The sequence below is a fragment of the Cryptomeria japonica genome, chromosome 3 (assembly GCF_030272615.1).
Source record: "Cryptomeria japonica chromosome 3, Sugi_1.0, whole genome shotgun sequence".
NCBI classification, from domain to species: Eukaryota; Viridiplantae; Streptophyta; class Pinopsida; order Cupressales; family Cupressaceae; genus Cryptomeria; species Cryptomeria japonica.
The window spans coordinates 152230450-152247102 of NC_081407.1; the positions used below are offsets into that span (position 1 = coordinate 152230450).

Here is a 16653-nt window from a genome sequence, read left to right on the forward strand (position 1 = left end):
AGACCGTGTTCACCACCAAGTGGGGAGTGTTTGCCTACAGAAGAATGTCTTTTGGTCTAATCAACTCAGGAGCAACATTTCAGCGTGCCATGGACATCGCCTTTAAGGACCTTACGGGCCGATGCATAATTATTTATATGGACGACTTGACGGTATTCTCCAAGAGGAGAGAAGACCATGTGAATGATCTGTAGAAAGTTTTTCAGCGCTGTTGCCAGTTCGGGATATCTCTAAATCCCAAAAATTGTATGTTCGGTGTGACCAAAGGTAAGCTTCTCGGTCATGTTATCTTAGAAAAGGGGATCTCAATTGATCCTGACAGAATCAAAGCCATACTGCAAATTAATCTCCGTGCAAGCAAAAAGGAACTAAAGTCATACTTCGGGAAGATAAATTTTGTTAGAAAATTTATAACCGGATTTGCAGAAATAGTTCACCCGCTCAACGACATGCTCAAGAAAGATGCCAAGATAGAGTGGACCCCAGTAACCAAAAGGGCGTTTGAGGAGATCAAACAAGCTATTGTCTAGGCGCCGGTTTTGGTAAGCCCCGACTACCTGAGGTCATTCTACATATATTCTTTCGCTTCCGAACACACCTGTGCAGCAATTTTAACTCAGCGAAAGGAAGAAGAAGGAGAACACCCAATAGCATTCATGAGCACTCTGCTGAAAGATGCCGAGTTGAGGTACCCAAATATCGAGAAGCAAGCTTACGCATTAGTTAAAGCCATTAAGAAGTTTCGGCATTATATACTAAGGAGTAAGATATACGCCATAGTGTCGGATGTTGCTGTAGAGACATTACTGATGCAGAATGAGCTGGGCGAAAGGAGGGGTAAGTGGGTGACCATTATCCAAGAATATGACATTGAGATTCAACCCATGAAACTAGTGAGAGGTCAAGCTCTGACGCAGACTCTCGCATCGGAATGCTGAGGAATTGTACATCAGCAGTACCTGATCGAACAAGTCTCGCCAGATGGATGGTATGATGACATAACCTTTTATCTCCTCAATCAAAAATGTCCATCACACCTCAATCCAGTGCAGAAAAGAGCTTTGAGGATGAAGAGCAGTCGTTTCGTGCTGCAAGGCGTTGTCTTGTATCGGAGAAACCATGAGGGGATTTACCTAAGGTGCGTAAATAGAGATGAGGCATGTCAAATCATAGAGCAGTTCCATGCTAAGTATGGAATAGGTCATGGGTTAGGCTTGGCAACAGCCCACCAAATCCTTAGGGCAGGCTATTATTGGCCCACCCTATTCAGAGACACCCATGAACACGTAAGGACCTGCCATATTTGCCATGTAGCTGCAACCAAGGAGCGAACCCTAGCCATGCCGCTTCGGCCAGTCATAGAGGTAAAACCATTCGGCCAGTGGGCTCTCGACTTCATTGGTATGATCAACCCACCCTCCTCTGCGCAGCACAGGTACATTCTAACCACTTCTGATTATTGTACGAGGTGGTTTTAAGCTCAATCTTTAAAGCAATGCAATGCTGATGTTGCTATCAAATTCTTAGAAGAAAACATACACGCTTTGGTTGTCCTCATGCTTTAGTCTGTGATAACGGTTCTGCATTTGCATCATTAAAATTTTCTAACTGGGCCTTTGATTATGGGGTAACTTTAAAGTTTTCATCAAATTACTATCCCCAAGGTAACAGTTTGGCTGAGTCCACCAACAAAAACCTGTTGCAAGTGATCAAGAAGCTTATTGATAAAAATCCAAAAGATTGGCATACCCAACTCCGATTTGCCCTTTGGCCAGACCGTACTAGATGTAAGTCCGCCATCGGAACTTCACCATACCATTTGGTATATGGCCTCAACCCTATTTTTCCCATACAATTGAGAATACCAACCCTGCAATTCATGCAGGAGTATTTGGGGATCGATAATACCGTAGAGGCCAGGTTGTCCCAACTACTGTATTTGGAAGAAAAAAGAGACAACACCATTGATAATTTTGCTAAGCACCAAGAGGTGGTCAAGCGTTGGTTTGACAGAAGGGCAAAAGTAAAAGCCTTCCACATTTCTGACCTCGTCCTTTGTTGGGACAAAGCACATGAGTGGAAAGGAGAGCACGACAAGTTTGATAATCTATGGCTCAGTCCTTTCCAAGTTTCTGAAATTTTGGGAGAAAATGCATTCCGACTAAGGACCCTAACCGGTGAGGATGTTCCCTTGCCTGTAAATGGCCAATTCCTCAAGCATTACTTCCAGCCTTAGGTTTCTTTTGAAACCTTTCCCGTGTATATAATAGAGTAGTCTTTCCGCTTTCCTGTTTTAGCTTAGTTTATTTCCTGTTTTGTTTTGGGACCCTTGTCAATTTTGAAAGGAAGCTTGTTTGCTATGTGCGACATTGGTGCAATGTTAGAATTTCGCAACCTTTCCCTTCTAGGATCTTAGTTCGGGCAGGACACTTGATTATTGGAGCGCCCCATGATGAGGTCAGATTGATCTAGATAGCCTTTCTCTACAAGATCTTGTTCTTGTCAAAACCCATCCTCGGCATCATGATTACTGCACAAATACATTTTAAAATCGCATACAATTAGTTGTTCATCAAAGGGACACTACGTCAATGATAAGGTCCGAAGCTCTGCTTCAGTGACCATTGTTACGCTCAATCCTGCGTAGGCTTCACTGCCTACTATGCCAAAAAAAAGAAGAAAAGAATCAAGAGTAAAGACGCTTAAAAATCAACTTGATAACAAGCATAAAATTGGCAAATAGGAATGCAGGCATCTTTGCCGGTATTGAACAAAAGTAAAAAACTTTTTCTTACCGGAAACAGAGCAATCTTTGTGAGCTAACAGGCGATAACTCCGCCGGGGCTATGAACGCTTGCTGGCAGCAAGGCTTTATCCAGGTTGCTTTTGTAGTATCAGCTCGCTGGACAACTTGATATAGTGAAACATTGATGCCTCAACTCTTTCTAAGCTGGAATGAACTTCACTTGCACACACTGGTTAATCCGATTTTCATGTGATTCGATTTGACCCGTAACATTATCTGGTTTGGAAAGACCTTTTCTCCCTTTCTCGTCTAAATTGTGGTGGTTAATTGGAGATTCTGGGTTCGGTCCGGACTTGCATCCCCGAAATGCTTGGAAGCATTTCTCCAGCAGAGTCGCCATTTGTTGTGCATTGCACACGCTCCCTGTCACCGATAGGGTCCCCCTCTTTTTGGTTTTAACCTTCGCCCTGTTGAGTTCTGCGTAGGGTGTCTCGCGTCTTTTTTGAGTGCCCGTAATCAGTCCAGGGACGATGTTGTCATGAGCGTAAGCTTGGGAATCCGCAAGGTGAGTTTAACGCATGAGCTTTAAAATTTCAAAATCGCTTAAGTTTGAAACTTTGCAAAAGTCCTTTTTCGACTTGCAAAATCGCTCGAGTTAAGTGAGATAAAAGCTTGCAAAATCCCCTAAATATGATAAAGCATCTAAAGGTTGCAAAAAGACCCAAAGTGCCGATTTTCGCCAAAAGGAGGTTGAAAATGTTTAAGTGTAAAACTTTGAAAACTAGTGAAAATTGCCGAAATTCAACTAAGAGGAAAATCATGAAGTTTTAAAGCTTGCGAAATAAGCCATAATGCTGAACTTTGGCAAAAAGGCGAAAATATCAAAAGCTTGCAAAAAGAGCAAAAAGTCCCGATCTTCGCTAAAAGAAGGTAAATCGCGAAATTGTTAAAAGTTTGTGAAATAGGTAGAATCGCCGAAGTTCACCAATGAAGGAGGTTGAAAGGGATAAAGTTTAAAAAACTTTGAAAAGGTCACGATATTGCCGAACTTTGGCAGCATAAAGGTAAAACCACAAACTCTGCTATGCATAAGTGGGATAAAATGTAAAACCTTCACAAAGTCTGCTACTTTGATTGACAAAAATGCAAATTTTTATGAAACTCTGCCAGTCATAATGGAACATTGCAAAACTTATTGCAAAGTCCACGATTTCTAGAGTGGAAAGTGTGGAAATGTTTCAACCTCTGATCATGAAAAATGTAAAGCCCTCAAAAAATCCGTTACTTTTTAGTGGAGAGTGTGAAATTTAATCAAAGTACGCTATGCACAAAGCAGAAAAAATGTCAAAATAATCTGAAGTCTGCCATTGGAAAGTGGGGAAATGCCTCTGCCATTAACCTTGACACAATGTAAAACATGTCTCTAAGTCCACCACAACAAATTGTAGGACTTCTCTAAACTCCACCAATGCAGAATAAATAATTGTTAAGTTTGTTCAAACTCCGCCATACATGAGGCATAATTGGTATTGTAAGATTGTGAAGGGATTAGGTGTTCTTTTATTATTTTACTTATATAATCCTTGATCCATGTTTGTTTTCTTTTCAGGCTTTGAGGTCAAGGAGGCAAATGTAACATGAGAACGAAGCTCATTAAGGGATGCAACGCCAAGATTCATTCACATGAAGAGAGAAGACTTCACAAGAATGCATAAGGAGTCACAATGAAGAGCATCACAACACCAAGTTTATCAAACGTGGAAAATGGACATCAAGACTTCAAGGCTAGGAAGGAGCTAACATACACACTTCACTCTTTCAACAATGCAATACAAAGGGGAGACAAGTTCAAAGATCTTCAAGATGAGAGTTTAAAGAGGAAAAACATAAGACAATCTTGAATTTCCTTCGGAAATCCAAGAATCAAGGCTAGTACAACAATGAAGATACTTCCTCCGTCATACACAAGGATGATCAAGCATGAACAACATGAAGGAGTTCAAGTCAAGAGTAGGAGAGTCAGAAGCAAGCATCATCATGATGAAGTGCAAACTAAGGTCAAAATTCCCAAGTTAGAGGATTGGAATGTGAATGTGATCAAGGAAGTAGATAGTTTGAAAAGAGTTAGTCAAAGTTAGAAAACTTGATAACGAAGATGATGCAATTTGGAAATATGCTCCACCATCAACATCGCATTGAGAAATAATGTTGAGCATCAAGAGATATTGCTCAATCACAATCACTTGGTGATGATGTAGCTGATGTGGCATCCTATTCATCACCAACCACTCAAGTTTTGACAAGTCAGCATGTCTAAGTTTATTTAACTTGACTCATTCAAGGTAGCAGTAGGTGACACATGACACTGCATCGAAGTTTGTTCAATGCACCTAACGTCATCATTCATTCATCGGCATTCAAAGATGGACATGTGTCCTATCTGTTGTAATTTTTTCATTGGTCGAAGGCAGTTATAACTAACCCTAATTATGGTTTTATCTTGTAATCTCAACCGTTGATCTTGAATCAATCTGAGTCTTTGAATTGTAATGTGACCTCTATATAAGGTTCACTCTCTCATATGTAAAGGTTAATAGTGAATAGTTGTTAGATAGCAGTTAGCAGTAGAGTAGGAGGAGGAAGCTAGAGATTGTTGCCAAAACTTGTCGAATTTAATACATGATTATCATTGAAGTTAGGGTGGATCTTTGTGTTATTTCTACAATTTGCATGGTTTCTTGTCACTTCTCAAATTTAGTTGAAGTTCATTGATCTTAATGGAGAAATGCAATGATATGTGATGAATCCCTTGGTTCATACTTTTTGTGGTTTGTTGATTGTAAGCTACAGTGTGAAGTTATCCTGAACCTCTTTATTGTGCTAAGTTCAATTGTGGATACTTGTTCAAGTTGCACCAGCATTGGGTATTTGGATGATGTATTCTCAGTATGCAAAACTTCCATTTGCTTAGAACATTGCGTCAGTTTTGTGTAGTTGTTGTCATCATGACGAAACAAGGCTTGATTTGAAGGAATTCGTCTATCAAAGCATCATCCATTATCATCATTGTCCTTAGGATTAGATTATATTTCCTAACCCTTCATTTCCTTTTATCTTTATTTTCCAAGTGAGTTAGTATAGATTCTACGTTCCAGTGGTGTTCATAAATGTAAGTACCCTTGTGATTCTAGCAATATCACATCATACACCATTGAGTCTAACCTGAGCATAAAGTTGATTGTTCGCATTGTAAACCTTGGAGTCATCTCATTTGATCACATCATTCAGCATATGAGGTTTCTTTGTTGAAGAGTGGATAGAATACTTAGTATTTTATTGTGTTCAAGGCGTCCTAAAAAAACACATCAACAGGTAGTATGCTGCAATAGATTAGTTCTTATTTGAGACATTGATTTGAAAACAGTAAATTAAGTTAATGAGAGTTAAAACATTAGAAAGTTTGTTTGCCACATACGGGTAAACTATTAAATGCAGAAATTAAATGCACAGAACATAATGGAAATATATTAAATAACCAGTCTTTGTATTAATTCAACAGTCCATGTACATCAAGTGCTTATAACAATAAACCCAGATACGACTATCATGATGCCACTATGAAGGAACGGTATGCAATATATAATAGCCGAAGGGGTGCGACCAACCGTCGCGTCCAACTGCCCTTCGGGACGACTAATTAACTGATTGCCGTAACTCATTATTACCGATGACAACATAAACATAATATGACAACATAACATAATGATTATTCCCAGCAACATCATCCCCCCCAAGAAAAGAAGTCATCTCCGAACGACTTAATACAAAATAGAGATTACATTAAACAAAACCAAGGTAGAGAACTGCAGGAACTGCAAATGCTAGTCGAGTGTGGAACTCATACACCTGTTGCTTCCTCGCCTGAAAACCCTTTTCTGCTACCATCCGATGCTCAAGTGCGGATTTCACCATTAGTGCTTCCTTTGACATCACAATCCTCCTGTGCCTAAACCAGACTTGTCTACAAAACACACTTTTTAGTCTCATCCTCCATCAACTGCTACTCAAATGATACTGTCTCCCTAGCCAATTTGTCCTCGATAGCCACCCGTGCTGCCCTCTCGACATCTAACTCTTGGGTACGCTAAGCTAAGTCTCACGCTACTCCTGCCTCCAACCTACTAGTCAGCTCCTCTCGAGCCCTCTGTGCATCCACCAAGGCAACCTCTCGTCCAGCCGAGACATACTCCGAGTTCCTCAAAGCGTACCAATCATGCCGAGAAGGGGCCACAACCTTCGAGCACAAAGGCTAGGAGATGCCTCAACTCCTCCATCACACTCCCCAAAGGTTGATAATTGAATTGAATAACTCCCCAGTGCCGTATGACTTTGCGTGCCTACAATGCCTTCCCTCAGACTCTGTTTGTTCGCAACCTCCAAATCTGTCTCCCTCTACGGCTTATGGCTTCCCGCCAATGCTGAGCTTCAGGCTTCTTTCTCACAGTACGGGACAACCCAACACTTATCGTGACTTCTCTGATGCCCTTCGCCCAACTCAAAATGTGTATTGTAGCTCAAAAATAAATTGGGGGTCTGGGGGCAGTGCCCCCAGTGGGGTCGAGGGGCAGCGCCCCTGCCGCCAACACCAATTTACAACCCTCAGAACCATACGAAAGTCCATGGCGCACATCATTTCTATGATATTTTAAGATGCCAAAACCCTTCTTCTCCACTCTAACATTTTTAGCGTCCTGGCTCCAGACGTCATCGAATGATTTTTCAATCTAGTCTTTTTTTTTTTTTCCACTGTAATGTCCCCAATGGCACCCCGACCATACAACCTCCCCGTACGGTCAACAACACTGACACCTCCAATCGTACAGCCACCTTCCCGTGCGGTCAACATCCTCCTTACCGTACGGTCACCCCTCCATTGTACGGATCACACCGTACGAACAACATGACCAACCGTCCACACCGTACGGTCTTCCTTCCACATGCCCAATGCAGTTCAACCGTACGAGGGTCCACCGTACGGTGGTATTCCACCGCAGGTGTCCTCTGTCGTCAGTGGTCCACCGTACGGTGGTTCCACCGCATGTGGTCCAACGTACGGTGGTTCCACCGCATGGTAGTCTCACCGTACGGTGGTTCCATCGCACGGTGGTCTCACCGTGGTGGTTCTACCGTACGGTGGTACAACCGCCACTTTCAAAGATTTTTTTTATTTTTTATTTTTTATTTTATTCTATTTTTTTCAAAATTATTTTTCAATTTTTTTTTTTTTCCTTAACTCCCTAATCTAGTCTTCGGCTCGGGTCCTGTGCCTCTAGGATTGCCCTTTCTCGGTTTGCCTCGCCCGAGAGTCTCTCGCTTTGGTCCCGTGCCGGTCGAGTCTCCTGCCCGGCCTCTTAGGTCCCCTTCCATCCTCTTGGGTCCCCCTTCGGACTCTCGGGTGTCCTTCCGGCCTCTCGGGTCCCTTGCGCACTTCTCATGGTAGGGTTTCAATTTGAACCCGTTGATGGCAAGTCTATTTTCAATGGCCATCCGAAGACCCGGAACCATAAATTCTACAGGAACCATGGTCGCCTTCCCGTACATAAGAAGAAGAATAATAAAGATTTTGAAGGCTGCGACCTTCCACACAGGGTTCCAATCGTTGCCGACACGAATGATCTTGGGATTATCTACGTCACCGAGGTTTGGGGCGTCTCCCTTCCAATATTCTCTGTATGCCGACAGGTACACCTCCTCTGTTGCTTGCTCTGGTTCCTCTACTTCGAGCCTGTAGCTTTTGAACATTTCGTAATCTTCCATCTGCCAGTGGAAGAGCCCATTCAATGACCTCGTCTCATCCTCGGAGCACTCTCCTAGTTTGAGAATCCCTTCGTCGTTGGGCTCCCTGCAGCCTCGTCCTTCGTCCCTCAGGTCGCCTTCTCCTTCACCCTTCGATTCCGAAGACGATGCCAGTTCCTCACTAACCAACTGCGTCCCAAGGTCTATGATAAACTTCCTTCCTCCATTCTCCATAGACAGAGTGTTCTTCTTCCAGTTGTGGGTGGCCTTGGCTGCCACCAGCCACCCTCTCCCTAAGATCGCATCATACCCTTTTTTTTTTAGTGGGATTACCATGAAGTCCAGTATGAAGGGTTGCGTCCCAATGGTAACTTGCTGGCCAATCAGTGTCCCGATGGGTTTGATTCCATGCTGATCTGCTCTTAGCAGATTGAATGTAGATGGCCACAGCGTCGGCTTCCCCAGCTTCCGCCAGGTTTCACATTCACTCCTGATCCACCATCGACAATGGTATCGGTTAGAATGGTGCCAAGGATACCCATCTCCACAATGGCCGGGTTCCTTCCAGTGTTAACTGCCAGCAGCATGGGGTCTATTGCAGACCCCCAAAAAACATCTGTGTGGTGGTTGGTATTGGTGCATGGTTGGGAGAGATTATTCAGCAACGCCGTTCGTAATTGAGGCATCGTCTGGAGGAGGTCGTGTACCTTCACAGGCACCTCCAGTTTTTAAATTTGATTTAGTATAGCCTCCTTCGCCTCTGATCGGCTGGAAGTACTTGCCGTACCCTTCGCCTTCACCCTTTCTCGTATCTCTTTCTCAATTTCTTCCTGTGCTTCCCGTACCCTTCGCTTCTCCGTCTCCGGGTCTGGGCACATTGCGTGTTTGGCTTGGGCGCGGGTTACGGCCAGCACTTCCTCTTCTTTGGTTTCCTCGATATTGAGCAAGTTGACGCCGGACTTCGGGTAGGTGGCGTCTTCGTGGTCTCTCGGTCCACACCATTTGCACAAATATTGTGTGGCCTCTCCCTTCGGGCAGTCTTGGGTGAAGTGCCCCCACTGGTTGCACGCTCTGCATTGTACCATCGGTCGGCCTTTGGAGTCGTATTGGATCCGGCTCCTTGTATTGTTATTGTTGTTTTGTCCTCCCCACCGGTTATCTCAGTAGCCTCCCGATGTTGCATTGTTGTTCGCCTGGGAACTGCAGGTACCGCCCGATGTAGTTGGTTGTTCCTGCGTAAGCAATACTTGTTGGTTTCGTGTTTTCATGTTGTAGGGGCATTCCCTGGTGGGATGCCCCATCAACTGGCATATATCACAATAGGCCTTCTTTTGGCAGGAGCCTTTCGTGTGGCCGTCCGTCTTACATTCCGTGCACCAAAGCTCCCCTTCGTCAGTCTTGCTCAGACCTCCCTTCATAACCTTAAGCTCTTTCATCATCCTCAGCATGTCCTTCTGCAGGGCTTGCACCTTTTTGCTGGACTCGCCATCGCTGCTGCTTCCCTCGGAAGAGTCATCATCCTCGAACGAGCTATTCTCCTTCTTTTTCTTCTTGGATGTCTTGGTCTCGCTCTCTAGATCCATCGCTCTATTATATGCATCTTCGTACGAGGTTGGTGGAACAATTTTCATCTTCTTCCGGATGGAGTGTTTCAGTCCCTCCATGAACCATCTCTTTTTCAAGCCATCTGCTGGTTGACTCTCCATTTTCCCCAATAGTTCCTTGAGCCGCCGACTATAGGCTCGGACAGTCTCGTTCTTGTTCTGCTTTGTGCCATAGATTTCGGCTACTATTTCATTGTTGTCTCTGAGGAGGTAGAACTCTATCCTGAACTCCTCCTTCAGGTCGGCCCATGTGTCGACTTTGGCCTTATCCATATCTGAGTACCAGTCTATGGCCACTCCCCTTAAGGTTGGTGGAAATTGTGTTACCCATTCGTCTTGGTTGGTAACACCGTTCGCTGACCATATGGTTTCACAAGTGCGGCAATGGCAGACGGGATCTTCCTTCCTGTCGTCGTTGAACTTCGATAGTTTCTGTTTACTCGCCATTGATGGGGGTCGTCTCCCCGAAGGTGGTTGTGGCTGTGTCTGTGCCTTTGCGCCACTCCCTCCGGCGCCGGTGGTGTATCCTGCTTGGGTGACTGGGGGTACGGTGTTTTGCCTGCCGTGTGTCGCACCTACAGCCGTACGGTTGTCCTCCCCTTCGTTCTCACCTGCGCCTGCTACTGGCTCCCTTTGGTGGTCCTCACTTCGCGGTGTAAGGGATAAGTTTTTGAACTGATCCCGGGTCTCTTCGACTAGATTCCTCCGTACCCTTGTTTCCTCCAAAAACTCTTCGTGGCTTCTCACCCTACGGTGTTCTGGTGACGCGTAGAAATTTCCCTCAGCTTCTGCCCCCTCCGTGACACCTCCTTGGATCCCTTCGGGCAACCCTTCGCAGGTCATCCTTCGGCAAGTTGCCTCAGCCTCTGTCTACGTTCTACTTGGTGCTCCAGAATCAAGGCCCTCTGTGCAGCCTCCCACTCCTCCGTTTGTGCTTTCTTATTTCTATCTTTGTTTAATAGGTTGGGCATTAATTCCCATACATTTCCATAAATAACAACACATAAAAACAAAACACTCCTTTATTAATTCATCTCATCAGATACAACTTGTGTCAATATTATGACACCTTTATTCAAATATAGAATGTTCTTTTATCCCTTTGGGATTTAGGGTTCAATTTCCTCTTGGCCTTGTACCATCACGCTCCGCTTCCCGACGGCTGCTTTCTTCGTACTGTTGGAGGATTTGTTGGCGTCGCTCTTCCCGAGCAATCTCCTCCAGGCGAGTTCGTTGTGCCAGTGATGCCTGTGCAAGCAACCGGGGGAGGTGGTTCATCAACCGATTTACTGCTGGGCTAACTTCTAGTGCTGTCCACACGGCACTTGTTGGGATTTCTGCCTCCGTGGCCTCCCTTCGGATGTGGGTCTCGATGGCCACCTGAAGGAGGATTGAGAATTCCCTCGTTGCAGTGTCTTCTCCGTGGTAGAGCTCTGTTTGCGCGTCGTCGGCCTCTGGGTTTATCTCACCAACGGGTAGGCCCATCGTGTCCGTGCACCATCCGCTCCTTCCTTTCCCGAGTATGTCTAGGCAACGACGCCAAATGTTTGCCACATATGGGTAAACGATTAAATGCAGAAAGTAAATGCACAGAACATAATGGAAATATATTAAATAACCAGTCTCTGTATTAATTCAACAGTCCATGTACATCAAGTGCTTATAACAATAAACCCAGATACGACTATCATGATGCCACTATGAAGGAACGGTATGCAATATATAATACCCGAAGGGGTGCGACCAACCGTTGCATCCAACTGCCCTTCGGGACGACTAACTAACTGATTGCCGTAATTCATTATTACCAACGACAACATAAACATAATATGACAACATAACATAATGATTATTCCCGGCAACAAAGTTTTGCTGCAGTAGATTCAGATCAGTATCTTCAGATTTTTTTGTGACATAGTTGCATTCTTTTAATGTTTATACAGATTAGAATCTCAAAAAGTCTGTGCATGTGTTATGCCTACAGTTTTCCTCCCATTAATCTTTCAATGAGGTTATTGGATGTTGTACTATAGAGCAATTTCTTAGATCTATCAGATTAGTTTTAAACTTTAATGTGCAGAAGCAAAGTCATATAAAGGGCTGACAAGAAGGGAAAATTGACCTATTATTATTTTTATTCCACCATGAGTACTGCTTCTTGTTGGTGCTACTGAAGCTTTTACATGTCTTCTTTCTAAACAAAATGTGGGACAACAGGCTCTTGAATTTCTGCGTATGCTGCTGAAGCACCAGCCACAAGAGGAGATAGGCTACGTATAGTTTTGCTACTCTTTAATTTGAATCTAAATAATTTATAAATTTTGTAATATATAATTGTCTCTTGCATCTTCTTATCAATTGTCCTGAAACTTAATGCTCCATGCAGATTATCATTATCAAGGCATGTGTTTACTTTTTTATGTTAACTAATTTTCTTTGAATTAACTTTGGCAATAAATTGAGATTGGCTATATGAGTGCAAAATTAAGAAGTTAATATGTTAATTGACAGCTGTTGCAAAGGCATTAAAGCGAGTGGCAGATGGCAAAGCTCGGGCTCAAGAAGAGGCAGTTGAGTGGAAAAGGAAATATGAGCTTGAGAAACTACGGAACTTGCAATTACAAGAGAAAGGTTCATTAACTGCAATCACTGGTTTCTGTTTCTTTTGTAGTTCTTGTATTTGTTTAATGTCATGCATACATCTGAGAACTTTCTGTTTGCATGTTGGTCTAGCATTTACAAAACACTGAACCCTTACCTTAAAACCTTTTTCTCTTATAAGAATGAACTATATTTATTTAGAGCTATAAAAGATTTTAAAGGGTAGCAATGATGGCTTAAAGAGACTATGAGTGATGGGTGAGATGGAATAAACCTTTTCCTGTCCTAACTCATATAATTTTAGGACTGTCAGCATATGCATATGAATCAAGGTTGCTCAGTACTGCCAGCCCACTACTCATCCCTGGGAGATAGGGCAGTGTTGGATTCTATAATGTTCAACCCCCAAATTTTTTGAAAATGATTGCTTGTCAAATGGTTTGAATTCTTTTGACAGTTTGGTTTATGTTGATGCAGAGTTTATCATTCATAATGCAATTGAAACTTGAAAGGAAAAAACATAACAAGTGGAAAATAATTGAGTAAATGTTTATTTCAGTCAATTTTAAAAATCAGGTCAAGTATCTTTAACAAGCTTCCCAAAATTGCAAACCTGAGACAAATCCCAGTTGCACCGAAAATAACTATGACATGCACTTCTTCTCTATTCCAAGAAACTTCAAGATTACTGGAAACTCAGCGTTAATTACCCTGAAGACTGCAGATCTTGAAATGCTCTCTGTCAAGGCAATTTCTAATCAGCTGCTCGAACCCAGTTAAACACCTCTCGAAGGCAGCAATTTAACATTCAGGACTTATCCCAGTTTCAACAAGAATGCTACTGCTAATTATTTCTGAATGTGGGTTGTTAGAAATTACTCATCCCTTCCTTGATAATAATTCATAATACCAAATGCAGCCCACCAATGCAAAGGGAAAGACAGATTTCAGCCTCAAAAGGTCACATATGTCACAGCAGCAAATTCTGGGCACTAAAACAACTAGGGAGAATTGATTGAAAAATTCATAATTATTCCAACACCTTCCAATAGCCACAAATTCCTTGTCAACTGGCAAGTATATGCTCAAGTGCGTGTCGACGTGGCTAAAATTGCGAAACTACGACTCCATCCGGCCAACGCAGAATAGAATGCTAAGTATCCTATCCTCCCTGGAGATAAGGAAATCCCTAATGCTGTTTCAATTGATCAATGAGGATGACCTCAAGGTTTTGGTTGTCAGGTCTTGACTGCAGGATAGCTCAACAGTTGATGTGTTTTGCTGGGAGCACAAGGGGACTTACGTTTTGCAACAAGCTGGTCTGCTACGATTTTTCGGACTGTGAAATAAAAGCAAAAGAGAAGGGTTCAGGAAGCCTAAGGACAAGGATGATAATAGTTGATGTAGCGGGTAGATAGATTTCGATAAACCAGTTCTTGTTTTGCCAGAGACACCCTCACAACTAGACAAGAACGGTGCAAGCTCCAAGGGATGAAGGATTTTCAGACCGGAGACACTCGTTTTAGGCACCCAATTCTGGCGCAGCTTAAGATGAACACCTGCAGTTGAACTAAGCACAGTTTGGGTTCAGACTAACCATGCATGGTGACCTACAATCAGTAGACCCCCAATGGTATGAACTAGAAATGCATCAAATACCCCTCTACACTTCACCATTACAATCCCTGCACTCTAAAATTAACCAGCTGAAAGAAAACATGCAAACAGACTAAAACAAAGACAAAAAACACCATATTTCAATGTTCATATATTTGCTTCAGCTGCCATTACAACAATTTCTGCAACATCTCTATGCTATGCCTAAAATCTAACCTATTCTAACTCTAAAATCTAACTACAAAATTCTAAACACAAAATTCTAACTCTTTACAATGAGAGGCATCCTGCCTTTTATAGATTTTACATGTGAACCGGTGGCCAGGATTGATTGCATCCAAGGGCTGCAACCTGCCTTCCAAAAGCTGGCAACCTTAACCCATGCACACTTAATTCTTAGTTATCCCTCCAACCACTATCTCAACTGCCTACAACTGTTTGGCATTAATTTAGGTCTATCTGGAAGTCAAATGTAACTATCCACAATTGACTTGTTTCCCCTCTATTTCAAAATATCTTAAGTGGGGCCCACATGTAGTTTTACATTAAAACAATTTCAGTTCTTAAAACTGAATTCCTGGAATTAAATCCAGCTGTGTATTTCTCGAGAATGCATAAACTTGCAGCATTCAGAGTGTTCTTTGGTCTTTGGTCCCCATGGTGGGCTTCAGCTTTATGGTCAACGACATACTTCCCAATGCTTGGTTCCAATCAGGTGCTCCTGGCTTTGATCGCGATCCCTCCTCAATTTGCGTTTCAAGCTTTCTCCTGGTTCTTCTGGACGATGCCTTCGATCTGTGAACTATCAATCTCACTTTAATAAATCAATTTGAAAAATTAATTAAATTAATTTAACAAATATTAAATTTTTAACGTCTGGCTCGAGAAGCTCTTTGTGAGATGTATCTTTTGAATCTCTCACTTCTTACATGAAGTTCGATCTGTCTTGATTCGCCCTCGAACCTAGACGAAAATTAGGCCTGAGAGGTGAACTGCGAGATATTAAGTTTAAACCTTCCAATTTCGAACGCTTTACCTAAAATGTGAGATTTCTCTTTATTTTACTTGCCCTTTGTTTATGATTTCGGGCCATTCACCTAAAAGGAAAGATCTTTATGAGTTTTACATTTACTTTAGCAATTTCGGCTTGAAGCGCTATTTTGGGAATTTGGAGCTAGCACTTTGGCCTTTTGGGCCGATTTTCTCCCTTAAGCGTTCACCTCTCCTTTCATTTTGAATTTCGGCTTAGAAAGCCGGTTTGAGAACTTCACGCACCTTATAACTTGGCTTTTTAGGCCGTTTTTCTAACTTAAGGCATATTTTTGGCCCTTTAGGCCGAGTTTGTACACATTGCGATTTGGCCTTTTATTTCTCTTACTCTAGCCACTCAATTTTCTCTTTATCTTGCAATTCGGCTTGGAGGGGCGTTTTGCCAACTTTAGACATTTTCATTTTTTTGGCTTACTGGCCGATTTTGAGCTTGAAGACTTTTGGCGTGGAGTTCCTTTCTTTCGGCTTATTTGGATTTTTTGTGAGGTTATTACATTTCGCGTGTTAAAGCATTTTTTGCGAGATTGTTCATTTTCGGCCAATAAGGTCGTTTTGTGAGTTAATGGAGAATCTCACTTTTGTCTTATCAAGAGGTTTTGAAGCTTTGGACATTTTCACGATTTTCGGCTAAGCAAGTAGATTTTGAAGTTTAGGTTCTCGGTTTATGTGGGCACTTTGAGCGATGTTTTTACAAACTTGTCCTTTTCGTTTTTCAGTGGATTAGAGAAATTTGCGAGCTTTTCGCATGGCGACTTTGTAACTCAGTTTATGAGCGTGAATGATTTTCGGCTCAATAAAGACTATATCGCGTGATTTTCTAGCTCTGACTTCTGCGTTTTTCGGCGAAATAAAGGGATTCGTGAGCTTCTGTGGATTTCGGCCAAAGAAGTTACTTTGCGTGATTTTGGATTCTTTCCTTTAGGTTTTCGGCAAGTTGGATGACTTTGCAAGTTTTGTAGAACCTCACATTTTGGCTTATGAAGCCGATTTGTGAGCCTGCATATTTTTGGCGTGTAAAGGTACTTCACAAGCTTTCAATTTGCATTTCGGCGCGAATTTGAACTTTCACCATTTTTGGCTTCACAAACCTGAGGATTCATCATTATTTCGAAGGCATGATGGGAGGTTTTACCTCGGATTAAAAAATGCCTGTTTTTAGAGCTCGAGTGGTTTTCGGGTGTAAAAGCCGTTTTGTGAATTTTGGCCTGGTGGGCCGTTTTGTGATGTTTACCTTATTAA

The 16653-nt window shown here is 42.6% G+C and overlaps 1 protein-coding gene across 4 annotated transcripts in view; it reads left to right on the plus strand.

Annotated features, from left to right (window-relative positions):
- LOC131067798 (probable NAD kinase 1) overlaps window positions 1–16653 on the plus strand; it is a 223324-nt gene that overhangs the window by 38511 nt on the left and 168160 nt on the right. For all 4 annotated transcript variants that reach the window (XM_058002958.2, XM_058002956.2, XM_058002955.2 and 1 more), the window contains one exon: window positions 12658–12777. In XM_058002958.2, coding sequence (XP_057858941.2) covers window positions 12658–12777 — 120 coding nt within the window. The remainder of the gene's footprint in view (window positions 1–12657; window positions 12778–16653) is intronic.